At 46.8% G+C, this 27,330-nt stretch overlaps 1 protein-coding gene and 1 long non-coding RNA gene across 4 annotated transcripts; one reads left to right on the top strand and one right to left on the bottom strand.

The window, feature by feature from the left end:
* Positions 1 to 614: 614 nt before the first annotated feature.
* On the top strand, positions 615 to 19,386 carry IFNAR1 (interferon alpha and beta receptor subunit 1). The gene is made up of 11 exons (XM_009100113.4): positions 615 to 822; positions 4,752 to 4,872; positions 8,651 to 8,835; positions 10,091 to 10,248; positions 12,076 to 12,223; positions 13,330 to 13,444; positions 14,724 to 14,920; positions 15,176 to 15,330; positions 16,121 to 16,274; positions 17,693 to 17,847; positions 18,907 to 19,386. The coding sequence occupies exons 1-11, from the start codon at positions 630 to 632 to the stop codon at positions 19,135 to 19,137; spliced, it is 1,812 nt and encodes a 603-aa protein (XP_009098361.2). The 5' UTR covers positions 615 to 629; the 3' UTR covers positions 19,138 to 19,386.
* LOC127060118 (uncharacterized) lies at positions 19,257 to 20,587 on the bottom strand. 3 transcript variants are annotated; one of them, XR_007778766.1, is made up of 3 exons: positions 19,631 to 20,587; positions 19,462 to 19,575; positions 19,257 to 19,375 (listed from the first exon to the last, which is right to left on the bottom strand). It is a non-coding gene; the product is annotated as an uncharacterized LOC127060118 (long non-coding RNA). The 3 variants fall into 3 exon arrangements; XR_007778775.1 differs by having other exon boundaries at positions 19,462 to 19,547; XR_007778779.1 differs by having other exon boundaries at positions 19,281 to 19,404; positions 19,519 to 19,547.
* Positions 20,588 to 27,330: the final 6,743 nt, after the last annotated feature.

The raw sequence follows: 27,330 nt of genomic DNA, 5'->3' as shown, positions 1-27,330 counted from the left end.
CCCTGCCAGGGGCTCTGAGCTCTCCCTGGAGCTTCTCCTCTCCAGGTGAGCACCCCCAGCTCTCCCAGCCTGGCTCCAGAGGGGCTCCAGCCCTGGAGCAGCTCCGTGACCCTGGGTTTGTGCCAAGGGCCGTGCAGGGCCGGTGACCGCCGCGTGTGTCCCCAGCTCGGGCTGTGCTGTCACTTGGTGACACCGGCCAGGGCCAGGGGCGGCACCGCAGCGCCGCGGGGTCCCGACACCGCCCTCAGAGCGCCCTGAGCGCCCTCAGAGCGCCTTCACACAGTCCCGACAGCGCCGTGACACAGCCCCGACACTGCATTGACACAGTACCGATACCGCACTGACACAGCCCGCACACTGCTCCGATACAGCCCTCACACTACCCTCACACTGCCCTCACAGCTCCGACACCGCCCTCACGGCACTGACCGCCCCTCATAGCCCCGACACCGCCCCTCACACAGCCCCGATCTCTCTCACACAGCCCCGACACCGCCCTCACGCAGCCCTGACAAAGCTCCGACACCGCCCCTCACAGCCCTGACCGCCCTTTCTATCTCGACCGCCCTCACAGCAGGCGGCTGCTCCGCGCAGGCGCCGCCGCGGCGCTTCCGGCAGCGCTCCCCTGGATGGCGGAGCCGGGGGCTGGAGGGGCGGCGGAGCCCGGGGAGAGATGGACGGAGGAGCCGGAGGAGCCCGGGGAGGGATGGACGAAGGAGCCATGGGGTAGATGGACGGCGGAGCGGCGGCGGCAGTGGGTGCCGGGCGGGCGCTGGCTGGCGGCCGTGCTGCCCCTGCTGCTGGTGCCGCTGCCCTGCGCAGGTGGGTCCGGGGGCCCTCAGGGAGCGGGGCCGGGCCGGGGCCCTCTCCCCGGGGCCGAGGGGGGAGCGGGGGCGGATCCCGGAGCGCTGCGGGGATGCGGGGCGGGATAACGGTGTCGGTGAGGATGTGTCGTGTTTGCAGGGCTGTCATGGAATCACAGCAGGGTTTGGGTTGGAGGCACCTTAAACCTCATCCCATCCCACCCCTGCCATGGCAGGGACACCTCCCACTGTTCCAGGCTGCTCCAGCCCCAGTGTCCAGCCTGGCCTTGGGCACTGCCAGGGATCCAGGGGCAGCCCCAGCTGCTCTGGGCACCCTGGGCCAGGGCCTGCCCACCCTGCCAGGGAACAATTCCTCATTGCTAAGATCCCACCCAGCCCTGCCCTCTGGCACTGGGAGCCATTCCCTGGCTCCTGTCCCCATCCCCTGAGGACTGTCCCTCTCCTCCACACCAGTCCCACCCATTCCAGGTGAATTGCAGCGGCTGCAGCCGCCGTGGGTGAAACAGCTTTGGATTCCCGTTGTTTGCCTTGGAAGTCACAGTCTGGCAGAGCCTAAAGGATAAATGAGGAAATGAGAGGTGGAATGGCAGGATTGGGGTTTTGGCTCGCAGGGTGGGAGCTTGTGCCTTGTCTTTTGTCCTTACACAGCAAAAAACAACTATTGCCCAGAAGCTGTTGCTGGAAGAGGAAGGATTGTGAAGCATTACAAAGGAGGGCAGAGGGACTGTTTGTACAGGCAGGGAGTGACAGGACCAGGGACAATGGTTTTAGGCTGCCTGAGGGCAGGGGTGGATGAGATGCTGGGAATTAGGGATTGTTCCCTGGCAGGGTGGGCAGGCCCTGGCACAGGGTGGCTGCCCCAGGATCCCTGGCAGTGCCCAAGGCCAGGTTGGACACTGGGGTTGGAGCAGCCTGGCACTGGGTGGGCTCTGAGATCCCAGCCAGGGGTTGATTCTCACTCTGGAGTTCCAATAGCTCTGCTTCAGTGACCTCTCCCTCCCCTGGGCCAAGCCCAGCTGGTCCCTGTGCTGCTGCTCCAGGGTGAAGCTCTGGCCCTGGCTTTCTTTGCACATCAGGGTCCTTCAGAGCCCTTCCTGCTGTCTCATCTAAGGGGCCTCCTCTTCCTTCTTCTGCTGAAATGTTGACTGAAATTTTCCACTGGCTCCTGCACCCAGGGATGTCGTAAGCATCGAGCATCATGTGCTCCTCCTGGGATTTCCCCTGGCTGTGGGGTTTGCTCTGTTGCCATTTCTTGCTTTCTTCTGTTGCCGAATAGATTTGTTATATGATCGTTATTATTTTCAACCGTTAATGTTGCTGAACATCTCCTGAGCAAAGCAGTAATTTTTCTGTTTTGGAATGGTTTGGGTTGGTTTGGTTTGTTTGAATTTCACAGGGGGAAGAGATGGGCAGATGTGCTGAAAGCATTTCTGGTTTTTAATCTCTTCTTTCCACAGAAGTCTAATCCCTTATAATGGTTTCTCAGAACCAAAGTGTCATCATGCTCAAGTGGACAAACAGGAATTAGTTTTCATGTCTGGCTTTTAATCATTAATAAAATAAGCCGGGAAGAGGTGTTGAATTTTAGGCTTTTCTTTGCATAGCAAGTTACTACCTAAATCACAAAATTTCCCTGCTGATTACACATCACTGAGTTTTCTCCTTCCTTCCTGCATAGCTGTTCATTGGTAAATTGATGATTTGTGGAATTAATTTAGGGAAGCAAGCACAAAACTCATTGGAAATAAGGAAATACGTGAAAGGGTGAATCACATTTTCCTGTCTGTTGGGAGAAACTGGCTCAGTACTCCAGGAAACAAGTGCAGTGGTGTTGAACAGCAAAATGTGCAGGGCAGAGAGAGGAGGGTTAAAATAGCAGACCTGCAAAAAACCCACAGACTTCAACCCATAAATTACACAACACTGTTTTGTTGGGTTTTTATAGAAACCCCAAAAGTATCAGGGCACTAGGTCATGTCTCATAAATTAGACCTCCATTAATTAATCTCAGCCAGTTTATTGTGATTTTTTTACACTGCTTGAAGCAAGTTGAACCGTTTGGAAGGAATACAAAAGAGAACAATAAAATTCCCTCAGGAAGCTGAAATTTGGCTTAGAAGGAAAACTTCAAGACTTGCTGCTGCCATTCAGCTTTCTCTTGGTTGGGAGCTGTGTTGCAAATGACCTTCCTGGGGTATTCCCCAGGTCATTTTTATTCTGTACAAAGCACAGCCTGGCTCAAAGCACAGAAGGTCTGTGCTCAGAACTTGGGTCTGGGCAGGATCTTCCTCCTGCTCCCACTGCTCCTTTTGCCATCTGGCCTGCTGAGCTCTGACAAGGAGCACTGGAAGGCCTCGTGCTCTAAATTAAGGATTTCAAAAGACCGGAAAGATAGGCGGAATATTTGGATTTCTGCCCAAGGTAAACAAAAGCACTCTAATAATTGGAATGTGGTGGTGTTTTTATCAGTTGGAGTCTGTGGGGCCCCTGTTGCCACAAGGGTTTTGGTTAAATTGTAGCCATCTGTTGGATAAATATCTGGGTTTTCCTTGGATTTCTTATTTTCTGAGCACACGTCCTTTGGCATTCTCTGGGTTTGTCCTGCTCTGTCAGAAGAGTAACAAATTCCTGCCTTGTGGGGATAAATTCTGTACTGGGAGCCACAAGGGTTCATTGAATCATTTGGCTCTCATGTTTTTGTGCCTTCAGGAGTTATTTCCCAAAATCTGCAGCCTGTGGATCCCACTTAATTCTCCAGAAGGATTTTGCAGAATTCAGTCATTCTGCTTTTCCACACATGCCCTTTGTAGGCAGGGAGCTTGTGTAGAAAGATCAGTTGGGTTTGCAGTGCAGAGCCTCCCCAAAGTCAGGCTCAGGATGAGCCATCGCTGTCCAGAGTGCCCAGCTGGAATGGGACTCCTGGGCTCTGCTTTCCTCCTCATCCAATCCAATACCAGACTGATCCCAAAGAGCAGTTTCACAAATGGCTTCGAAACTGTAACCATTCGTCAATTACTCCAGATAAAATAGAACCAAATAAAATGGAATGTCAAAGCTAAGAGGGGTGGTTTGTTTTAATTTATTTTTATTTATTTTGTTTTACTTTTTATTTATTTATATTAAATTTTATTTAAATTTGATTGGATTTTGTTTTAATTTTTATTATGTTTAATTTTTTATTTTAATATTTTATTGTGTTTTACTTATTTTATGTATTTTTTATTTTAATTCATTTTTATTTGGTTTGTTTTAATTTTTTATCTATTTTATTTTTTTACTTTTTAGTTTTTCTTATTAATTTTATTTTATTTTTATTGTATTTATTTTAATTATATTATTATATTTTTAGATTATATTTTGTTGTAATATTTTGCTTTAATTTTATCTCAATATTTTCTTTTCTTTGTCTTGTAATATTTTATCTTCATTTTATCCTAATATTTTATTTGCTTTTTATCGTAATACTTTCTTTTATTTGAAGACTTTATTTTAATTTTATCTTAAGGTTTTCTTTGCTTTTTATCATAATATTTTATCTTCATTTCATCCTAATATTTTCTTTGCTTTTTAATATATTGTGTTTTAAGATTTTATTTTAATTTTACCTTATTATTTTAATTTCTTTTTGTGCTAATATTTTATCTTAATTTTTATCCTAACATTTTATTTGTTTTTTATTGTAATACTTTATTTTAGCATTTTATTTTCATTTTATCTTAATATTTTCTTTGCTTTTTATTGTAATATTTATCTTAATTTCATACTAATATTTTCTTTGCTTTTTATTGTAATATTTATCTTAATTTCATTCTAATATTTTCTTTGCTTTTTATTGTTATATTTTATTTTAACATTTTATTTTCATTTTATCTTTATATTTTCTTCTGATTGTAATGTGTGATTTCTGTGCTTGCCTGTTTCTCCTAGGCCAGAGCAGCCTGCCCAGCCCAGAGGATGTGCAGGTGCACGTGGTGAACACCAATTTCACCCTGAGCTGGGATTGGAGGGGCAGTGACCCCAGGGTGACATTCTCAGCCCAGTTCCAATGGTGAGTGCCCTCCCTGGAGCCATCCCTGGCTGCTGCAGGCACTGGGGTTACAGGGGCAGTGACCCCAGGGTGACATTCTCAGCACAGTTCCAGTGGTGAGTGCCCTCCCTGGAGCCATCCCTGGCTGCTTCTGGCACTGGGGTACGGGGGCAGTGACCCCAGGGTGACATTCTCAGCCCAGCTCCAGTGGTCAGTGCCATCCCTGGAGCCATCCCTGGCTGTTCCTGGCACTGGGGTTACAGGGGCAGTGACCCCAGGGTGACATTCTCAGCCCAGTTCCAGTGGTGAGTGCCCTCCCTGGAGCCATCCCTGGCTGCTGCAGGCACTGGGGTTACAGGGGCAGTGACCCCAGGGTGACATTCTCAGCCCAGCTCCAGTGGTCAGTGCCATCCCTGGAGCCATCCCTGGCTGTTCCTGGCACTGGGGTTACAGGGGCAGTGACCCCAGGGTGACATTCTCAGCCCAGTTCCAGTGGTCAGTGCCATCCCTGGAGCCATCCCTGGCTGCTGCTGGCCCGGGTTTGTCTCACTGCTGGCAGAAATCAGTTTATTTGTCAGACAGAGCTTGCTGCTAATGCTGAACCACCTCTGCAGGAGATTTGTTGGCACACTTAGAAGTGGAATTTAGGTTTATTCCCAGAATCCCTGGGTTGGAAGAGACCTCCAAGCCCATGGAGTCCAGCCCAGCTGAGCCCTGGCACCCAGTGCCACCTCCAGGCTTTGTTAAACACCCCCAGGGATGGGCACTCCACCACCTCCAGGGCAGCCATGCCAGAACTTTCTCCCCCTTGCTGGAAAAACCTTTTCCCTGCTCTCCAGCCTGGATTTCCCTGGGTGCAGCTCCAGGCTGTGAGCTCTGGCTGTGTCAGTGCTGCTGCAGACAGAGCCCAGCCCCAGCTGAGCACAGGCACCTTTCAGGAGCTGGCAGAGGGATGGGGGCACCCCTGAGTCTCCTTTTCTCCAGGCTGAGCACCCCCAGCTCCCCCAGGGCTCCCTCTCAGGGTTTGTGTTCCCAGCCCCTCTCCAGCCTCGCTGGCCCCTCTGGATGGGCTCAGTGTCCCAAGGTCCTTCCTGAATTTAGTCTCTGCTTTGTTTGGTTTTTGGAGCTATGGCCACACACAGAGGATTTGAAGGAATTTTCAGTATAACTTTCAATTAATTTCTCAGAGTTCATTAACCCACATTGCTCAGCTGCAAGTTTAATGCCCAGACAAAACAATTTAAGATTCATTCTTAAACATTTCCTTGGTTTCCTTCAGTTGTTCCATATCCCAGTTGTTTTGCACATATTAGCACAGGCATTTTGTGGCACTTTCCTGACAAGTAAATATTGAAAAGTGTTTCTGAGATAAAATTACTGAAATTCTGAGCAACCTGGCATCGTGGGAGGTTCCTTGCCCGTGGCAGGGGTGGAACAGGATGGGCTTTAAGGTCCCTCCCAACCCAAACCATTCTGGGATTTTGGATTTTGAAAAAATAGCTCTTATTTTCCAATATGTAGGTAAGAACAGCTGCTTTGAAAATGGATTTACTTTTTAAAATATCAGACTGTTCTGAAGGACAAGGTAGGAGTTGAGGATAAGCAATTACTGCTTCAAGTCTGTGCCTCCTTTTTTTGGCCAGGACATTTTAAATGTCTCTGTAAATCTCTTTCTTCACTGAGGTGTGGATGTGTGTTGATTGAAAAAGAGCTGCTGAAAAGCTGATTATTGCTGAACTCCACTTTCCACCTCTGTGGTTTTTATTTTCCCTTTATTTCCATTCCTGGCTCATGTTGTGATTAGTGGAGTTCTGCTGGTTTTATGCTCCTGTAACCACTTTTGTCAAGACTTTAAAATTTCTTCCCATGAATTATAAAATCTTTGCCAGGTTAGGAAATAAAATAATCCTGAGGATGTAATTCTGTGTTCTGGCAGTTGTAGGATAATTTATAAGGAGATAACACTGATTGCACTGGTGATAAAGCAGCATGAAAAGGGGTGATGTTTATTAAAGTTAAGAAGAAAATAAGAATAATTTCAGTGGTTGTGGGTTGGATTTATCCCAGGCTATTTATCCTGGGATGTTGTATAAATAACTGTGTGGTTGTTGTGTTTTGTTATTATTGGCTTTTGTAAATTATTTTGATAGAGTGGAGTTTGTAATCTCTTTTTAACTGCTTTTGATATAGTATAATTTGTCAGCCTTTTATAGTTAAGACTCTAATCCCTGTGTGGATTGTATATCTTAGCGTGATAAATATATATTATTGTTTAGGCTTTTGCAAAATAGTATGCACTGTGTATTATAACATTAACTTCTGCAGAAGTAATTGTAGTAGTGAGGAAATAATAATAATGATAATAATAGCTATGATAATAATAATTAATATAACAACTTATTAATTTATATTACTATATGTTAATATTGATAATATTAAAATTAAATTTAAATAAAAATTAAATTAATAAAGTGATAATTGTAGTTGTGAAATAAAAACTAATGCCTTTATTTTTGTAACTAACTGACAATAGTGAAATATCTGTTCAATAGTGCAATAGCTAATATTGATTGGAAGTACTTGTAAAACTGGCTAGAGTGTCTGTATGATAAGAGAACATTGGAGAGAACCAGGCAAATAGCACCAAAGAGCAAATTAGAATCCAGCACTGCCCCTTGGGCTAGCAGTACCTGTCAAAGCACAGACCAGGCTCCCTGTGAGGAAATAAAATACAGAACTCTAAAAATCCTGTCTGTGAGGAAATAAAATACAAAACTCTGAAAATCCTGTCTGTGAGGAAATAAAATACAGAACTCTAAAAATCCTGTCTGTGAGGAAATAAAATACAAAACTCTGAAAATGCCATCTGTGAAATAAAGCACAAAACCACGTGCATGGTGCTCTAAGAAGATAAAATAGTGGCTCAAGCCTAGGTACAGAATTCCTGGAGCATGTGAACTCCAGGGAAGGTTGGGTATGTGTAATCTCATGGAGCTGCATTTGGCCCAGGCAATCAGAGAGTGCCTGAGAGTTGTCCCCTTGGGGTGTGCCAGTGCAGTGTGCCAGGCACCCCAGGGCTGGCACTGTCCCTGCCAGCCCTTACTCAACTTGTCACAGGCTCAGAGAGTGAGCCTTGTTCCTCACAGGCTGTTGATCCCAGGGGGTTTATCCTGGGGGTGTTGGTGATCCCAGGGGGTTTATCCTGGGGTGTTGTTTATTCTGGAGGTATTGTTTATCCCAGGCTGTCTGTCCTGGGAATGTTGTTTATCTGTTGTTTATCTGGGGTCTTTCTCCTGGGGTTGTTGTTTATCTGGGGTGTTTGTCCTGGGGATGTTGTTTCTCCTGGGGTTGTTGTTTCTCCTGGGGATGTTGTTTCTCCTGGGGTGTTGTTTATCTGGGGTGTTTCTCCTGGGGTGTTGTTTCTCTTGGGCTGTAGTTTCTCCTGGGGCTGTTGTTTCTCCTGGGACTGTACTTTCTCCTGGGCTGTTGTTTAATCCGGGCTGTTGTTTATCTGGGGTGTTTCTCCTGGGCTGTTGTTTATCTGGGGTTTTTCTCCTGGGGGTGTAGTTTCTCCTGGGGATGTTGTTTCTCCTGGGGCTGTTGTTTCTCTTGGGCTGTAGTTTCTCCTGGGGCTATTTCTCCTGGGCCTGTACTTTCTCCTGGGGATGTTGTTTCTCTTGGGCTGTAGTTTCTCCTGGGACTGTAGTTTCTCTTGGGATGCTGTTTCTCCTGGGGTGTTGTTTATCTGGGCTGTTGTTTAATCCGGGCTGTTTCTCCTGGGCTGTTCTCTGTCCCGCAGGCCGGAGCTGGAGGACAGGGGCTGGCAGGAGCTGCCAGGGTGCCAGGCTGTGGCTGGCCCAGGCTGTGACTTCTCCTCGGCCATCTCAGAGTACTACGATGCCCACTACGTGCGTGTCAGGGCCCAGGCAGGGCCGCTGGTGTCCCCGTGGTCCCAGGTCCTGGAGATGGTTCCAGAACAAGTCGGTACGAGCTCGGGGCTTGCAGGGACACTTGGCTTCCTTTAGCACCTCGGGAGGATTCTCTTCCCCTGCCCTGCTCAGGTGGGAGCACACCTGCAGAGCCTCCAGCCCTGAGATCCAGCAGCAGGAGGACCTGGAGGGAGCCCAGAGGAGCCAGGCTGGGGGTGCCCACCTGGAGAGGAGAAGCTCCAGGGAGAGCTCAGAGCCCTGCCAGGGCCTGAAGGGGCTCCAGGAGAGCTCAGAGGGACTGGGGACAAGGACAGAGGGACAGGAGCCAGGGAATGGCTCCCAGTGCCAGAGGGCAGGGCTGGGTGGGATCTTGGCAATGAGGAATTGTTCCCTGGCAGGGTGGGCAGGCCCTGGCTCAGGGTGCCCAGAGCAGTGGGGCTGCCCCTGGATCCCTGGCAGTGCCCAAGGCCAGGCTGGACACTGGGGGTGGAGCACCTGGCACAGTGGGAGGTGTCCCTGCCATGGCAGGGGTGGGATGGGATAAGGTCTAAGGTCCTTCCCAACCCAAAGCAGTCAGGAGTGAGGGATTGTGGAAAAGCCACGTGTGGTTTCCACTGCTGGAAACAGCAGGACAGGGGGAGTTTCCCAACAGGAACATAAGATCAGGCATCTGCAGGTCATGGAATGCTGCAGTTCTGTCTTTTCTGGAAAGGGAAAACTATTCCAGGTGGTGCTGCTTTACTGACTGAATTTCCTGTCACTCTGTATTTTCCAAGATTATTTATTGAAGAAGTCCTTTTTGACAGTAGATTTTTGTAGAATCCCAGACTGGTCTGGGTTGGGAGGGACCTTAAAGCCCATCCCATCCCACCCACACCTTCCATAGACCAGGTTGCTCCAAGAACCCCATTTTTGGGAAGTTTGTGGCTTTTCAGCAGTTCCAGTGGCACTGAATCCTTTCTCTGAAGTTGGATTTATTGGACTGAGCTAAGTCTCTTGCCTTGCAGGTTTTAGAATAATTTATACTGATCTATTTTTGAAAATATTTGCTGGTAATACTTAATTTTAACTGCTTGTAGAACCTGGTGATGGTAGTTGGTTGTTAGGTTAAATTTCTTTTAGAAACTGCCTGAGTCATGAAAACTTGAGATCCTGTGGGTGATTATTCAAAAGAATTAAAAATAAGATATCATAGGCAGGTATTTTAGGTTTATTATCAGGTATTTTAGGTTTATTATTTAAACCACTCTTTTGGGTGTATTTTCTCAAAGTAGACATGTTTAACTTCTTTTTTCTTTCCATATTTGCAGCTCAGATTGGTCCACCAGGACTGGAATTGCAGTCCACAAATGGAGTCATAAAAGTTATGGTTTCCCCTCCAGAAGCAAATCAGAGGAAAAAAATGTGGATCAATGATCTGAGTTTTAAATATAACCTGGTCTTCTGGGAAAACTCCTCACATGCTCAGGTATGAGCCCTTCTGTTTGTTATTTAACCTTACCAGAGCTGCCAGAGATGGATTTAGTTCGTGCTCTGAAGTGGAATTGTTTGCTTCTGTCACTGTGTAACTGCTCCTGTGTGCCTGAAAGTTGGGGGAGGTGGTTTTTTCTTGGTGAGATGATTTTGTTCTTACCATGGGATTGTTTTATTGGCATTGCCCTGATCCAGGAACTTTTCTGAGGTGTTGCCATTGTGAGCTGGTTTCCAAGGCAGCAAGTGTGTCCTGCAGAGCACCCAGAGCTCTCCTGTGAAGAGCAGGGGAGAAACTCTTCCTTTTTTATCTTTTTTAGGAAAGTGAGAATCATCTAAATTAGGGCAGGGATCAAAGGGCACTCTGTGTTCTTTTGGGAGATCAGATCAAAATCATCACTTCAGAAAGGACCTGGAGGGGCTGAAGAATTCCTGAGGGAGCTGGGAAGGGGCTGGAGAATTCCTGAGGGAGCTGGGCAGGGTCTGGAGAATTCCTGAGGGAGCTGGGAAGGGTCTGGAGAATTCCTGAGGGAGCTGGGAAGAGGCTGGAGAATTCCTGAGGGAGCTGGGAAGGGGCTGGAGAATTCCTGAGGGAGCTGGGCAGGGGCTGAGCCTGGAGCAAAGGAGGCTCAGGGGGCCCTTGTGGCTCTGCACAAGTCCCTGCCAGGAGGGGACAGCCGGGGGAAAACCCAGGGATGGGGAAAGGACAAGAGGGAATGGCCTCAAGGTGCACCAGGGGAGGTTGTGCACCTTGAAGACAGAATTTTGTTCTTTCTTTCACCTGAACCTCCCTGGTGCACCTTGAGGAATTTTATTCCCCTCACAGAGTGGTCAGGCCTTGGGCTGAGCTGCCCAGGGAGCTTTGGAGTCCCTGGGATTGTCCCAGAGCAGTCTGGATGTGGCCTTGGGGACAGGGTTTGGGGTGATCCTGGTGGGGCTGGGTGGCACTGGGTGATCCTGGGGGGGCTGGGTGGCACTGGGTGATCCTGGGGGGCTGGGTGGCACTGGGTGATCCTGGGGGGGCTGGGTGGCACTGGGTGATCCTGGGGGGCTGGGTGGCACTGGGTGATCCTGGGGGGCTGGGTGGCACTGGGTGATCCTGGTGGGGCTGGGTGGCACTGGGTGATCCTGGGGGGCTGGGTGGCACTGGGTGATCCTGGGGGGCTGGGTGGCACTGGGTGATCCTGGGGGGCTGGGTGGCACTGGGTGATCCTGGGGGGGCTGGGTGGCACTGGGTGATCCTGGGGGGGCTGGGTGGCACTGGGTGATCCTGGGGGGGCTGGGTGGCACTGGGTGATCCTGGGGGGGCTGGGTGGCACTGGGTGATCCTGGGGGGGCTGGGTGGCACTGGGTGATCCTGGGGGGGCTGGGTGGCACTGGGTGATCCTGGGGGGCTCCTCCCACCTCTGGGATTTGGGGATCACACACCAAAGGAGCAAAAGGCCCAGAAGAACAATTGGGTATGGTCAGTGAAAGCCGAAGGCAGAGGAGAGAGGAGTGTTTGGGTGCTGCAGGGATGGGAATGTCCTGCTGCACTCTGGGGTGTCTGTGAGAGGACAGAGACCAGGACTCTGCACTCTGAGTTCCTGCCCAATCCTTCCCCACTTCCATGGCAAGGGAGCCCAAAATGTTGCTGTCAGTGCCTGGCTGAACTGCAGACTTCCCTTTGGGATTTCTCCAGCTCAAGCACTGTCCCTGCTTTCTCTGTTTCACCTCTGTAGGTGGGTGTGATACAAACGGGCTGAAACCCTGCAGAATGATCATTTGAAATGTTCCTGGGCAAGCACAGCTCCCCTCTCAGGCCCTTTGTGCTTGTTTCTTCCAGCTCCAGAGCAAAACCATTTTCCCTGTGGACACCATTGATGACCTTGCCCCAGACAGCACCTATTGCTTCAAAGTGCAAGCAAACCTCCCCGGGGAGGGAAAGCAAGGCTTGTTCAGCCCCACCAGCTGTGTGAAAACCACCCAGAAAGGTACCCAGGAAATCAGGTTACCTGCAAATGATGGCTTCTCCCTAACTGGTACACAGCCAGGTGTTCTGAGGCAGCAGGAATAGGCAGAAGGGCCAAAATCCTCCTCATTGTGGTATTAAAATATATATATATATTATATATTTGCTCTTCTCAATCAACATAAGATATGTCAAGGGTAGAGTTTTAATAGCACAAGAAGGTTTTTGCCATGAGGAGAACTTGGACATTAATTTGGAACAAAAACTTCTTTGTGTGCTTTGGAAAACTCTTCTTTTCAAATCAGTGACTGAATCAGGAAGTAAAAACCCAAAAGCCTCGGGGATACTTGGCACTCAATGAATGCACAGAAAGTTGAGCAAAGCTTAAAAAAATGCTGGTTTTATATAATCCTTGGTGAACTGATGGTTACAGCTGCTGAAGAAAGGCTTTGAGGGGGCAGTTTGCCACCTTGTTATGTAAAGTTAGATTATTTTCTGTGCTCTGCAGTTGCTTTTAGGTGTTTATTTTAGGAAAAAAATAACTGCAGGAAGTCAAACATTAGATTGGACAGGGGAGGTACATCATAATGAGTTGGTGGTACACCAAAATGTTAGTAATTGATGGTAAATGAAAGTTGCTTTATACACAAAATACATTAATCGATACACATCTGTGTCTTTTAAAAATGTTAAAAGAATACATGTGTGTTTTAAAATATTAAAATAACACATGTGTATCAATAAAATATTACAATAATTGATGCATGCAAGTTTTTATTGTTTTAATAAAATATTAAGTAATTATCACATTCATATTTTAACAAAATATTAAAACAAAAATCAAAATGTGCAATAAATACAGATGTGTATTTTATATAGTTTTCTCCTCATGTTATTCCCAAACCAGTTTACTTCTGCTCCTCTCAATATTTGTGTACTTTTGATTTTTTTTTGATGGATTTTCACTGATTTTTTTAATTAAAGGCTTGATGGGATGCTCTGTATATCACAGCCTGGGATTTGCAATCTGTATCATGAATAATCTTTATGTTTTCATTATTTGACATGAGAAATGCCCATTCCCCTGAAGTCTTGTGGTAACTTTGGGTTTCCTTTCCCCCTGAGCAGTGAACGACCTCCTGTGTGCCACCAACCTGAGTGTCCTGGCTCTGAACATGAAATTCCACCTGCTCTGGAGCAGCCAGGAGAATCAGGATGTGACCTACAACGTGCAGTACCTGCTGTGAGTTCAGCCAGCCCACCCCTGCCACCTGCAGTCCCATCTCCTCTGCTCTGCAGGTGTTTCCCAGGGGGTAAAATGAAATATTTGGTGGCTTTGTGTGTTAGTGGGAGCATGAATGGCTCACTGCTGTTAAGGAATTCCATGAAACACCTGAGCCTGGGATTTCAGGGACTGGGCTGCTTTTGGGGCTGTTAAACTCCTGATGGAAGGCACTCCTAAATGCTGAGGAATGTTTTTAAAGCTGGGAAGCTTGAATTGCTTAGTGGCTTTTTGAATGTGGAGAAATTAGATGAGTAAAAGTGAGCAAAAATACAGCTGGTGCAGGTTTCAATTGTCAGCAGCTTGGATTTCTGCTGGGCAGACCCAAACAGGGGAGAAAACCCAAGGTAACACCTTGTGTCCCATAAAAAAATGTGTCCCATAAAGAAATGGTGTGTCCCATAAAAGAAATGTTGTGTCACATCAAGAAATGGTGTGTCCCATAAAAGAAATGTTGTGTCACATCAAGAAATGGTGTGTCCCATAAAAGAAATGTTGTGTCACATCAAGAAATGGTGTGTCAGATAAAGAAATGTGTCCCATAAAAAAATGTTGTGTCACATCAAGAAATGTTGTGTCACATCAAAAAATGTTGTGTCACATAAAAGAAATGTTGTGTCACATAAAAACCCCATCAAGTCATATCAGAACCCCTCATGTCAGGTGAAATAACCCTTGTATCCCATCAAACCCCATCCTGTCACACACAGAACCACTGTATCACATGAAGAAAACCAGATAAATTCATATTGCATCAAAGAACAAGGAATGCCATAAACCCCCATCACATCCCATAAAACCCCATCGAATCCCACCCAAAAAATCCCAGGAGGAAGCAGCTCTATAAACCTGTATCTCAATCTGCAGCTGCTGCATAAATATTGTGGCCAGCACCTCCCAGAGGAGGAGGGACCCCCTGGCATTGCTTGGGAATTCTTTGGCATGGCAGGAAATCAATGGACTGCACAGAGCTGCGTGAGAACTTCTCCTCTGGATCTTCAGAGCCTGCCCACCCCACATTTCATCTCTCTGCTGAGCCCTGATTTGGATTCCCTGGCCCTTTTATCTTCATTGTTCCACCCAGAAATGTCTCATATTAAAATGCTGATATTTTTAAATGTTTATTTTTATTACTAGAGGCCTTTTTGCCCCAAGCTGAGCCAAGTGCAGCCCAAACAAATACAATTTTCTGGAGGAGTTCAGGGAGCTGACATGAAAACTCTTGAATTCTCTGTTGCAGGGGCTACTTGAAGAGGCTCAATGATGATTACTCAGACAAGTGGCTCAGTGTGCCCAGGTGTGAGAACATCACCAGCACCTGGTGCAACTTCTCCTCCATCATCACCACTGGATTTTATTACCTGCGAGTGCAGGCCAGGCAGGGACACAACAAATCCTGCTTCTCCAGGGAAGTCAAAGTGGATCCTCTGAAAACAAGTAAGGAAATGCTTTCCTGCAATGCTCATTGCTCAGCAAACTCCTGCCAAATGTTTTATGAGCTGGCAGGAGGGGGGGATTTCACAAGAGTATAGTGAAATTAACTGAAAGGTTTCTCAGCACTTGATATTCTGAATAAAACTATGAAATTATACTTCTAACTGTATGGTTTTTCAAAATTGTCATGGATTTCACTGACAGTCTTTGAAGCAATGTTTTTAGTTGGGTTTTCAGTATTTATTTGATTGTTTTCAGATGGAATTGGCCCTCCTGGTGTAAGGCTGGACCTCAGTGACACTTTGCTCCACATCCTCATTTCTCCTCCAGGAGGAGCTGAGGGTGAATTCATGAGGGACCATTATGACTTGTCCTACAGGATCCTCTACTGGAAGAATTCCTCAGATACGAAGGTGTGAACAAATTTCATGCAATATAAAATTGATTCTGACTTAAATCCTGAGCTTCCATTCTCCCTGAGGAGCTCCTTTCCAAAAGAGGCACATTTGTGGTATGTCAGTCTTTAAAAAGTCAGTTTATTGGGCTTTTAATGAGAGATTCTCTCCAAAATCACTGATCACTGTGACTTTTATCACCCAGTGGTTGAGATGTTTATGTAACTCTTTTAGAAACCTATCACTGTGATTTTTATTTCCCAGTGATGGGTGAAATCTCCATTTCCATGGATGTGTCTGTGTGCAGTGGGATGGAAAAAGCTCCTCAAACACTGAAGTCCTGCATCCTTTTAGCTCACATTTTAATGGATCTTTCCATGTTCTTTAAATGCTTCTTAGGGTAAAATATTTTACAGTAATTGGTAGCAGGGGGGCAGAAGGGAAGGGAGCAAACTGCAGCAGGAAGGAGTTTCCTGGGAACTTGGAACTGGGACATTTCAGAATGGGGGAAGCACTTGATTCTTGCCCAGGAAGTGTTTGCTGAGTTTTGCTTAGGAGCTAAGGGGGTGGTTTGTTTATTTTACTGAATCTGGGTGCCCAGGGAGGTGGTGGAGTTCCTGGAAGGGTTCCAGAGGCACCTGGATGTGGGACTGGGTGAGCTGGAAAGCCTCTCCAGCCCTGCAGGTCTGGGGTTGCAGCAATGTCTGACATTTCTTCTCCACCAGAGGCTGCAGCTCTCCCCTGTTTGAGATTCCTGTGCTGCCCTTGGGCTCTGATCCCTCCTTTTTCCCTGTTCTGCTTTTTCCAGGAGGAGGTGAAGCAGAAGGAGGTGAAGCAGACCATAGCCACAGTCCCTGATGTGTCCCCCTCCAGCCTGTACTGTGTCAGGGTGCAGGCCTTCTCTGAGCCCTACAACAAGAGCAGTGCCTACAGCCAGCAGGAATGCATCCACACCCCTGCAGGTGGGCACAGCCTGGCAGCAATGCCCTCTGCAGCTGGAATTGCTGCCCCTTCCCTGGGAACTCAACATCCTGCCAGCACTGGGAGCCCCTGGCTGGGCAGAGAGCTTCACTTCCCAGCCCTGCATCTTGGGAGGGAGCAAGGAATCACTAAGTTTCACATTCTCAGGGGTATTTTAGCCTTGAAACTGCCTTAGTCCTTCTGGGAATGAATCTGCTGTGCTGAAGAGTGAGCAGATAAATCAGATTTGTTAGGGCTGAAAGCTCATCTTGGTGCCAGGGGAGAGTGGGGGGATTGCACTCACTCAGAACACAGGAACAAATCATGGGGGAGGTAATTGGCCACATAAAATTTTATTAACACTGAAAATTTCTGACTCTTCAAACTGCCTTAAAGACAAGGAAATGCAATAACAGCAATGCCTGGCTCACATGCAGGATTCATTTATGTTGTGCTCCTCACTGCTGTGTCTTATCTAACCTAAAAAGAACCAAATGCTACTTTTTACCTGAATAAGATAAATATTTTAATCTGTTTTCCCAGGTATTCCTCTTCCCCTTCCTGCTACCTCAGTGAATCTCTTTAAATCCAAGCAGTGCCTTCAAGGCAGACCATGCTCTGTCTTTGCCATGTTTTTATACCCCAGAGTGAAACTCTTCCATTCTCTGACCATGAAATAAGACCTGATTGTGTCCTTTGGATTACTTGGAAAGTGGCTGCTGCTGCCTGTTAATTTCATGATCAGCAAACTCCTTTCAATTTGTTGAGATAATCATGGAATTGTGGAATGGTTTGGGTGGGAAGGACCTTGAGGATCATTTCATCCCACCCCTGCCATGGCAGGGACACCTCCCACTGTGCCCCAGTGTCCAGCCTGGCCTTGGGCACTGCCAGGGATCCAGGGATGGAATTCCATCCCAGCCCTGCCCACCCTGCCAGGGAACAATTCCTCATTGCCAAGATCCCACCCAGCCCTGCCCTCTGGCACTGGGAGCCATTCCCTGGCTCCTGTCCCTCCATCCTTGTCCCCAGTCCCTCTGCAGCTCTCCTGGAGCCCCTTCAGGCCCTGCCAGGGGCTCTGAGCTCTCCCTGGAGCTTCTCCTCTCTGGGTGAGCACCCCCAGCTGCTGGTGCTGGGGTGATGGAGGGACTGGAGCACCTTGGAGGCCTCTTCCCACCTTGGTGATTCTGTGTTCTTGTACTGGGAGCTATACTGTGGCTTCTTTAGGCAAAATCATCTCAGACACTGGCACAGCATCAGTTTGTCCTGGTGCCTGTGGCTGTGGAAATGTTGTGGAATGTGTCCATGATGTGGAAATGTTGAATTGTTTGATAAATTCTGCAGCACATTTGGAGCTGTGCTTTAATTTCTGCTGGTTCTGAATACCTTCGACTGAATGTTTTTTTATTCCCAATTTTAGGTACACCTTTACCTCTGTTCATTTTTGGGATTTTCATGTGTGCCCTGCTGGTTGTCCTGGTGGTGGCCACTCCTCTTGTTTTTGTGCTCTACCAAGTCTACCACAAAATCAAATACGTGTTCTTCCCCTCCTGCCAGCCCCCCCTGAACATCGAGGTGAGCTCTGACTTCTCAGGCATCACACAGCTTCTTTGGAGAAAATGAACTTTAAATATCATGGGGAAAAGATGTTTATGTGCTCTGGGTCAGCCAGGGTTCATTTTAGAGGTTTTATCAGTGGTCTCCAGAGCTTTGTCCAGCCTCCAGCCTGGCACTGGTGCTGCTTAGCAGGGATCCTGTTCTGGAATGAGAAGGGCAACACTCAAGTGTGTCTTGAAACTTCTGTACCTGGATTTCCATTTCATTCTTGTGTGGCCTCCTCAGGCTCTAATCCATGAAATGTTGCAGCTCTGTGGGATTGACAGCTGAGCAGGAAAAGGGCTGAGATAAAATGTGGGAGTCACCCCTTAGTGTTGGATTCTGTGAATGCAGCTGGGAACTGGGATCTGTCCCAGGGCACAGGGACAGGAGCAGAGGGAACGGCCTCAGGCTGGGCCAGGGCAGGCTCAGCTTGGCCAGCAGCAGGAATTTGCCCATGGAAAGGGGGCTCAGGCCTTGGCAGGGGCTGCCCAGGGAGCTCTGCAGTGCCCATCCCTGCAGGTGTCCCCTGGAGGTGGCACTGAGTGCTCTGGGCTGGGCACAGGGTGGCCATGGGGCACAGCTGGCACTGCCTGGGCTGGGAGGGCTTTGCCAGCCCCAGGGATTTGGGAGTTCTGTGAACTAAACATCATCCAAAATCTGAGCTGGTGACCTTAGGGAAACAAGTGTTGTGTTAGGGGTGGGGAACCACACATTGCTGCTCAACCATGGAACCCAGGCTGGTTTGGGCTGGAGGCACCTCAGTGCCCACCCAGTGCCACCCCACCATGGCAGGGACACCCCCCACTGTCCCAGGTCCACTGTCCAGCCTGGCCCTGGGCACTGCCAGGGATCCAGGGGCAGCCCCAGCTGCTCTGGGCACCTGTGCCAGGGCCTGCCCCTCTGCACAGTAAAGAATCTGATCAATCACTGTTGTGTGACTGTGGTGCTAAGCAGAATTAGTTTTTAATTATTTAAATCAGTATATGATTATTATTTATGGATGTTCATCTCTTCCCCTTCTGCTTCTGTCCTCAGGGATTTGGAGCACAGCCCTTCAGCAGCCCTTACCTGGCAGCTGCAGCAGAGGAATCAGTGGAAAACTGCTGTGTGATCGAGTCCATGATCACAGAGGAGGGAAATCAGATTGTCTTCACAGAGTACAAACATTCCACCCAGAGCAGCCGAGACTCAGGGAACTATTCCAACGATGACACCACCTCTGGGAGCAAAGGGTCCAAGGAAACACTGGAAAAGGAAATAGTCTAACCTGGGGAGATCAGAATTCCTCTATGGGATTGACAGCTTCACAAACACTTCACACCTCTTTGTGATGGAGGTCCCAGCCTGAGGGGGACACTGGGACCTTTGGGATCCTCAGGGGACACTGGGACCTTTGGGATCCTCAGGGGACACTGTGACCTTGGGGATCCTCAGGGGGACACTGAGACCTTGGGGACCCTTAGGGGACACTGAGACCTTTGGGATCCTCAGGGGACACTGAGACCTTTGGGATCCTCAGGGGGACACTAGGACCTTGGGGATCCTCGGGGGACACTGAGACCTTTGGGGATCCTCGGGGGACACTGAGACCTTGGGGATCCTCAGGGGGATACTGAGACCTTGGGGATCCTCAGGGGACACTGAAACCTTGGGGATCCTCAGGGGGACACTGAGACCTTTGGGATCCTCAGGGGACACTGGGACCTTTGGGATCCTCGGGGGACACTGGGACCTTGGGATCCTTAGGGGACACTGAGACCTTGGGGATCCTCAGGGGACACTGTGGCCTTTGGGATTGCTGGGTTTGGGTTCCCAGAGCTGCCCTTGCTGGGGGAGCTCCCCAGCCCTGGCTGGGAATGACCCCAGTGTCCCCACCCCACCCAGGGCTGTCCCTCTGCACCAGGAGCAGCTTTGGGCACTTCTCTACTTGAAGCTGTGAGCTGAGCAGAACCTGCCAGCTCCAGCAGAGTTCTGTGGGTGTCACTCCCACGGTGTTTACACAGCCTGAGGGAATCCATGCTGGACACAATCCTGTGGGATCTGCACTTCCAGCCCTGCTTGGCTCAGTAGGGCCAGAGCTGAGGGTGCCAAAGGAGCCAGAGGAGCAGCAGTGAGGAGCCTGGGGTTCCTCACAGGTTCCTCACAGGTTCCTCACAGGATTCCTCATGGATGTGTCTGGGAACGTTCCCAGTGCTCTTTCCATGTCTCACTCCCCGTCCCTGGAATGTCCCAGGCCGGGTTGGACCCTGGGGCTGGGAGCAGCCTGGCACAGTGGCAGGTGTCCCTGCCTTGGCAGGGGTGGGTTGGGATGGGCTTCAAGGTCTCTCCAAAGCCCTTCTGGAGTTAGAGGACCCTGGTGGAATTTGGGAGATGCCTTTAGCAGAGGGCTGAGCTTGGCACTCAGAGCTTTCCCTGTTTTGCCAACAGACTTTTCTTTGGACAATCAGGATGTGCTGCAGTAACATTTCTGTTTTCATGTTCCATGTTTTCCATGCTGACTCCACTGTCTTCCAGAGCTTTTTTTTTTTAAGTACCTTATTTTTTTATGAAGAAACTGCTTTGGAGTCAGCTGGGTCTGAGCATCCCATGGACTGCTGTTGTTTGTTCTGTCTCGGAACTCTTGGTGTTTATATATCCTTTATTTTTTAATTTTGAAGATACTTCCTAATTTTATAAATTTCCAATCCCTATGTTCATTGAAGAACATAATAAACTTTGCACTTTTGCTTCTTATCCCTCTCTTGGTTCTGTGTGTTTTGGTGTGGTGACGTGGAAGCTGTGCATACTTGGGGAGTTCCCACGAGGAGCTGTCCTTCCTGGAAAACCCAGTGTGAAGGATAGAATGGAATATCCCATATAAATGATATAGAAATGGAATGAATGGCATCATTTGGACAAGAGCTAATTGAAGGGAAGGATTTCACTGCCAGATTTTAAGCAGAGCACCCAGTGAATGTTCCTGAAAGAGGCAGGATAATTCACAGGAACTCCATTTGCCTCTGGAGTGCAGAACCAAATGGATGCTAATGAATGCATATTTATTGTTATTAGTATTGTATTTTATGCTCTAAGTGTGCTTACAGAAAATCTTGTACCAGCTCTTTCCAGTGGGGCCAGAAGCAGCAAAACCAGGACAGTGAGATGGAAAAACTCCTCAATTCAATGGGTATTTAAATATCTAATATGAATATGTAATAATAGTAATAGTAGTAATGGTAGAAAAATAATTTATTTGTTTATTTGTTTATATTGGTATCAAATATTTAAACTGGAAAATTGAGTTCCTGAGTGCCCAAGTCAGCCTCATTCTGATTTTTCAGACATATCCAGAAATCCTGGAGGAAGGATTTGACCAGAATTTTATAGCTGACAGAGCTCTTCATCTCAGAGTATAAAGGAAGTGTAATCAAATGGATTGGTTCAGTGCCAAGGTGTTTCTGAGGAATGGGGCCCTTGGGGGGGTTTCCTTTTCCTTGTTCAGGATATTCCCAACAAGAGGAGCTTGGAGGTCTTTCCCAGCCTGAACAATTCCATCACTCTGTGGTTCTCTTCCCTGAATTCCTGCTGTTCCTGTTGGAATCCTGGCCAGTGCCTGGGGAAGCTGGATGGCTCTGGGTGGGTGTTGGAGTGACAGGGCAATGCCTCAGGGTGGCTGTCAGTGGAACCAGAGCCACTGAATCCATGGGGGTTTTGTGGGATCGGTGCAGGATCAGCTCCCAGCCCCGGGGAGGGAGGTGGGGGGGCGGGTTCTGTGTCCTGGGACACTTGTGAGAAACAAGGCTCACTCCTTCAGGTTTTTCAAAGTTTAATTAGGGGCAGAAGGAACTTTTGCAGCACTGTGGGCTTGGCAGAGGCACATCAGTCAGTTTAAAAGAATTTCCTGCTACACTTCTCATTGCATTGGTCAAATGCACACTCATGACATTCAGACATTCCTTGGAGTTTACTTCTGGGAATTCTCGACTCTTGGCCCATCTTCTTCAAGTGCTCTTCTTAAAGTTGGAATGGATCTGTTTGATGTTCTCTCAGGGTGCTGTGCTTTGACAGTTCTAGATAGCCAAAGGTCACTGGTAAATCCTTCCTTGCCTTCTTGTTCGTTTTCTTTTCAGTGTTATTTTACACAGCCAAGATTCTCCAAGTCCATGAAATCAGCATTAGCTCCTTCCCAGATCATCTGAGTTATTTTCTTTTCAGTGTTATTTTACACAGCCAAGATTCTCCAAGTCCATGAAATCAGCATTAGCTCCTTCCCACATTATCTGAGTTATTTTCTTTTCTGTGTTATCTTACACAGCCAAGATTTATTTTATTTTGTTTTCAGTGTTATTTTACACAGCCAAGATTTATTTTATTTTCTTTTCAGTGTTATTTTACACAGCCAAGATTCTCCAAGTCCATGAAATCAGCACTAGCTCCTTCCCAGATTATCTGAGTTGCTGTCACCATTGGCAGTGAGTTACCCAAATGAAAGCATTCAGCATTCACAGTGCACAACACAATCTCTACTTGAATATTTGCTGAAAGCCTAAATGTGGAGTCTTTTGGGTTTTTGTTTTTTGTTAGGGTTGGGATTAAATGTATGAGATGGTGTTTTGGTTTGGATTCAGATGTTTATTTGTTTTTATCTATATTATAGTTTTATAAACTGTGAGTTTTATAGTACTTTATTTTAGTAAACTAAAAATGGAGTTGTATCTCTATAAGATTTTTTTAAGGATAAACTGTCTAATTAAGAAATGACACTTAAATTATTTTTAACTTAACTACTTGTGGTCCTCAATGCAGACTTTTTTATTTAGTTATTTTAAAATTTAATTTTATTTCATTATTTTTATTAATTAACATTTTGTTTCATTTAATTATTTTTATTATTTTATTTAATTTTATTACTTCTTTAATTTCATTTCAAATACCACCCAAACCCACGGAGAAGAAGGTGAAGAAGAAGGACAAGTCTCTGCTCTAAAAGTTCTATCTTGTTTTATATATATAATTTTATTCTAAAACCTCAAACTCTAGGTTTTCTACTATGTGATATTACACACTTCTGCTTAAACAACACACTCATAATCTGAATTGTGACATTCAATTTTGGAAGCTTTCTCCACAGCCTCAGGTGAAATGTAGGGATTTCTGGGGTCGGTGCTTGTCAGCAGAGAAAGTCTGAAACCCTCAGCATCAGGCAGGGTTCCAGCACCTAAGCTAGAACATGTGTTTGTCACACCCAAATACACAAACTACACATTATTATTTATATTAATATATATCATATACATATGAATTCTATATAAAGTATATCTTAATGTAATTATTATATCTATTAAAGCAGTTCAGAGTGATTGCAGGCTGTGCTGTATCACACTCATTGTTCTGTTATAATTCATAGATGAATAATAGCATTATTATTATTATTATTATTATTATTATTATTATTATTATTATTATTATTATTATTATATTATTATTATTATTATTATTATTATTATTATAAGAATTAGCAGAAGCCAGTGCCTGGCAGAGAAATCCAAGAGCTCCAGAGCTCTCTGGAAGAGCTGAGGGGCTCAGCAGCTCTCCCAGGGCTGGGACCTTCCCCTGAGTTCTGCCCCTGGAACCGACCCTGGCATTGCCTGGATCACTGGTAGGGTTTGTTCATTTCCAGTTTATTCATGGGTTAATAGGATTATTTATAATTAGGGTTTGTTTGTTTATTTATAATGTGTTATGTTCATTTATTATTGGGTTTTATAACATCTGGGTTTATCAGATGTTATTTATTTATTATTGGGAGGTTATTTATTTCTTTGTAATTGATTAGGTTTTATTTATTTATTAATGGGAGGTTATTTATTTCTTTGTAATTGATTAGATTTTATTTATTTATTATTGAGAGCTTATTTATTTCTTTGTAATTGATTAGGATTTATTTATTATTGGGAGGTTATTTATTTCTTTGTAATTGATTAGGATTTATTTATTTATTATTAGGAGGTTATTTATTTCTTTGTAATTGATTAGGTTCATTTATTTATTATTTGGGTTTTTTAATTTTATTTTTTAACTTGTGTATTTTTTATAATTGATTAGGACTTCCTTACTTATTAGGATTGATTTATTTATAAGTTATTAGGGTTTCTTTATTTATTATAAGGCTTTACTTATTTAGAATTATTTGGTTTCATTTATTATTTAGTTTTATTTATTTAGAATTGATTAGTGGTTGTTTATTTCTTTATTAGGTTTTATTTGCTTATAATTGGTTAGGTTCTATTTATTTATTATTAGGGTTGACTTATTTAGAATTGATTAGGTTTTATTTTTTTGTTAGTTTTAAAAAATTATTTCTTTAGAATTGATTGGAGTTTGTTTTATTTATTATTAGGTTTCATTTGTTAATAATTGATTAGGTTTTATTTCTTTATTATTAGGTTTCATTTTTTTATTTAGAATTCACCAGGTTTTATTTTCTCTATTATTACAGTTCTTTATTCAGAGCCATATCCTTGATGGGGAATCCCAGGTGAGAATAGATAAATTTAAAAATAGATAAACAAATTGATAAACAATTGATAAATAGATAAATAATAGATTAATAGATAATAGATACATAAAATTGTAGCAGTGAACTTGGTGGGTGCTGAATCCAGGGGGGGTTTGGGTGGTGAATCCAGGTGGGTTTGGGTGGTGAATCCAGGGGGTTTGGGTGGTGAATCCAGGGGGGGTTTGGGTGGTGAATCCAGGGGGGTTTGGGTGGTGAATCCAGGTGGGATTTGGGTGATGAATCCAGGTGGGGTTTGGGTGGTGAATCCAGGGGGGTTTGGGTGGTGAATCCAGTGGGGTTTGGGTGGTGAATCCAGGTGGGGTTTGGGTGGTGAATCCAGGGGGGGTTTGGGTGATGAATCCAGGGTGGTTTGGTGGTGAATCCAGGGGGGGTTTGGGTGGTGAATCCAGGGGGGGTTTGGGTGATGAATCCAGGGGGGTTTGGTGTGATGAATCCAGGGGGTTTGGGTGGTGAATCCAGGGGGGTTTGGTGGTGAATCCAGGGGGGTTTGGGTGGTGAATCCAGGGGGTTTGGGTGGTGAATCCAGGGGGGTTGTGGTGGTGATCCAGGGGAGTTGGGTGGTGAATCCAGGGGGTTTGGGTGGTGAATCCAGGGGAGTTTGGGTGGTGAATCCAGGGGGGTTTGGGTGGTGAATCCAGGGGGGTTTGGGTGGTGAATCCAGTGGGTTGGGTGGTGAATCCAGGTGGGATTTGGTGGTGATTCCAGGGGGGGGTTTGGGTGGTGAATCCGGGGGGATTTGGGTGATGAATCCAGTGGGGTTTGGGTGGTGAATCCAGGTGGGTTTGGGTGGTGAATCCAGGGGGGATTTGGTGGTGAATCCAGGGGGTTTGGGTGGTGAATCCAGGGGGGTTTGGGTGGTGAATCCAGGTGGGTTTGGGTGGTGATCCAGGTGGGTTTGGGTGGTGAATCCAGGGGGGTTGGGTGGTGAATCCAGGTGGGTTTGGGTGGTGAATCCAGGGGGGTTTGGGTGGTGAATCCGGGGGGTTTGGGTGGTGAATCCGGGGGATTTGGGTGATGATCCAGGGGGGTTTGGGTGGTGAATCCAGGTGGGTTTGGGTGGTGAATCCAGGGGGGTTTGGGTGTGAATCCAGGGGGGTTTGGGGGTGAATCCAGGGGGGTTTGGGTGGTGAATCCTGGTGGGGTTGGGTGTGAATCCAGGTGGGTTGGGGGTGGGGTGAATCCAGTGGGAGTTTGGTGGTGAGATCACCAGGTGGGGGTTTGGGTGGTGAATCCCGGGGGTGGTTGGGTGGGGAATCCAGGTGGGGGGTTTGGGTGGGGGTGTGAATCCAGGTGGGTATTGGGTGGTGAATCCAGGGGGGTTTGGAGTGAATCCAGGTGGGATTTGGGTGATGACCCAGGGGGGTTTTGGTGGTGAATCCTGGGGGGGTTTGTGGTGGTGTGAATCCAGGGGGGATTTTGGGTGGTCGAATCCAGGGGGGGTTGGGTGGTGATCCAGGTGGATTTTGGGTGGTGAATCCAGGGGGGTGGGTGTTGAATCCGGGGGTTGGGTGTGAATCCAGGGGTTGGTGTGAATCCAGGGTTTGGGGTGAATCAGGTGGGTTTGGGGTGGGTGAATCCAGGGGGTTTGGGGGGTGAATCCGGGTAGGTTGGTGGTGAATCCAGGGGGGTTTGGGGTGGTGAATCCAGGGGGTTTGGGTGGTTGAATCCAGGTGGGTTTGTGGTGGTGAATCCAGGGGGGTTGGTGTGAATCCAGGTGTTGGTGGTGAATCCAGGGGGGTTTGGGTGGTGAATCCGGTGGGTTTGGGGTGGTGAATCCAGGGGGGTTGGGTGGTGAATCCAGGTGGGGTTTTGGGTGTGAATCCAGGTGGATTTGGGTGGTGAATCCAGGGGGGGTTTGGGTGTGAATCCAGGTGGGGTTTGGGTGGTGAATCCAGGTGGGTTTTGGGTGTGAACCCAGGGGGTGGGGGTGGGGAATCCAGGGGGGGTTTGGGTGGTGAAGCAGGGGGGGTTTTTGGGGTGATGAAATCCAGGGGGGTTGGTGGCTTTTTTCAGTGGTGCTGAACCTCCAGCCCAACATAATGCAAATTCCTGTAATTGTTTGGCAGAAGGAAGGGAGACGCTGACCACCACAGATGGTTCACACGAAACTCGTTTATTGATCATATTTTCGGTTAAATACATTTCATAATGGCCTCATGCATATGCAAAAGCCAAGCTCATTATTGGTTAGCTCCTAGGGCCAACTCCTCCCTAATTGGCATTTCTGTAGTTTATCTTGCTATCGTTTGCAGTTAGCTGGCTACGTGCAGATTCTCCTTTCTCGTCCTACTTTTTCGCCCCTGTTTGCACTTCTTGCAGAGTTCCCACTTCTCAAGGATTCCTGCCTCTGAGGGTCTTGTCTCACACAATGTCCATTCATAATAATCTATCTGGCTGTGCCCTCTTTCTAACAGCCAGGTCCTGAACTGCACTCTCCACATTTCCCCTGTTTTCTTTTTGAGCCAAAAGATGTGTTTTCCAGGTCTTTTCAATTGTACGCTGTATCATGCCCTGTATACAATTAAGGACACAAGGTAGTACAGCAGAATAAACAAAATTACTCCCAGTAACCCTATAGCATAAATCACAACATTCGTAACCATGGTCTCCAAACCTAAACCTTTCAAACCACTCATCAAGTCCAAGACCCTCTTCCTCTTTTAATTTATGGAGCCCATCTCAAAGCTCCTTTATCTTAGTGTAGATTGAAACAGAGTGATCAGATAGATTTATACAACACATATCTTCAACTTCCTCACACCCATGACCTTGTGCTAAAAGCAAAAAATCTATAGCAGCTCTATTTTGCAACACAGCATGGTTAACACTTTGCACATCTGTAGTCAGCATATCCAAAACTTCTGAGGTTTGTTCAGTTCCTCTCTAGCCCAACATCCTAG

The sequence above is a fragment of the Serinus canaria genome, chromosome 1, assembly GCF_022539315.1.
Source record: "Serinus canaria isolate serCan28SL12 chromosome 1, serCan2020, whole genome shotgun sequence".
NCBI lineage: Eukaryota > Metazoa > Chordata > Aves > Passeriformes > Fringillidae > Serinus > Serinus canaria.
Note: the sequence above shows the minus strand (reverse complement) of the source record. Positions and strands in the feature narration are given on the sequence as shown.

Coding starts and splice junctions, on each gene's coding strand:
- IFNAR1 (XM_009100113.4), top strand. CDS start 630: ATGGCGGAGCCGGGGGCTGGAGGGGCGGCGGAGCCCGGGGAGAGATGG. Junction 8,836..10,090: donor GATGGTTCCAGAACAAGTCG/GTACGAGCTCGG, acceptor CCATATTTGCAG/CTCAGATTGGTCCACCAGGA. Junction 14,921..15,175: donor AGTGGATCCTCTGAAAACAA/GTAAGGAAATGC, acceptor GATTGTTTTCAG/ATGGAATTGGCCCTCCTGGT.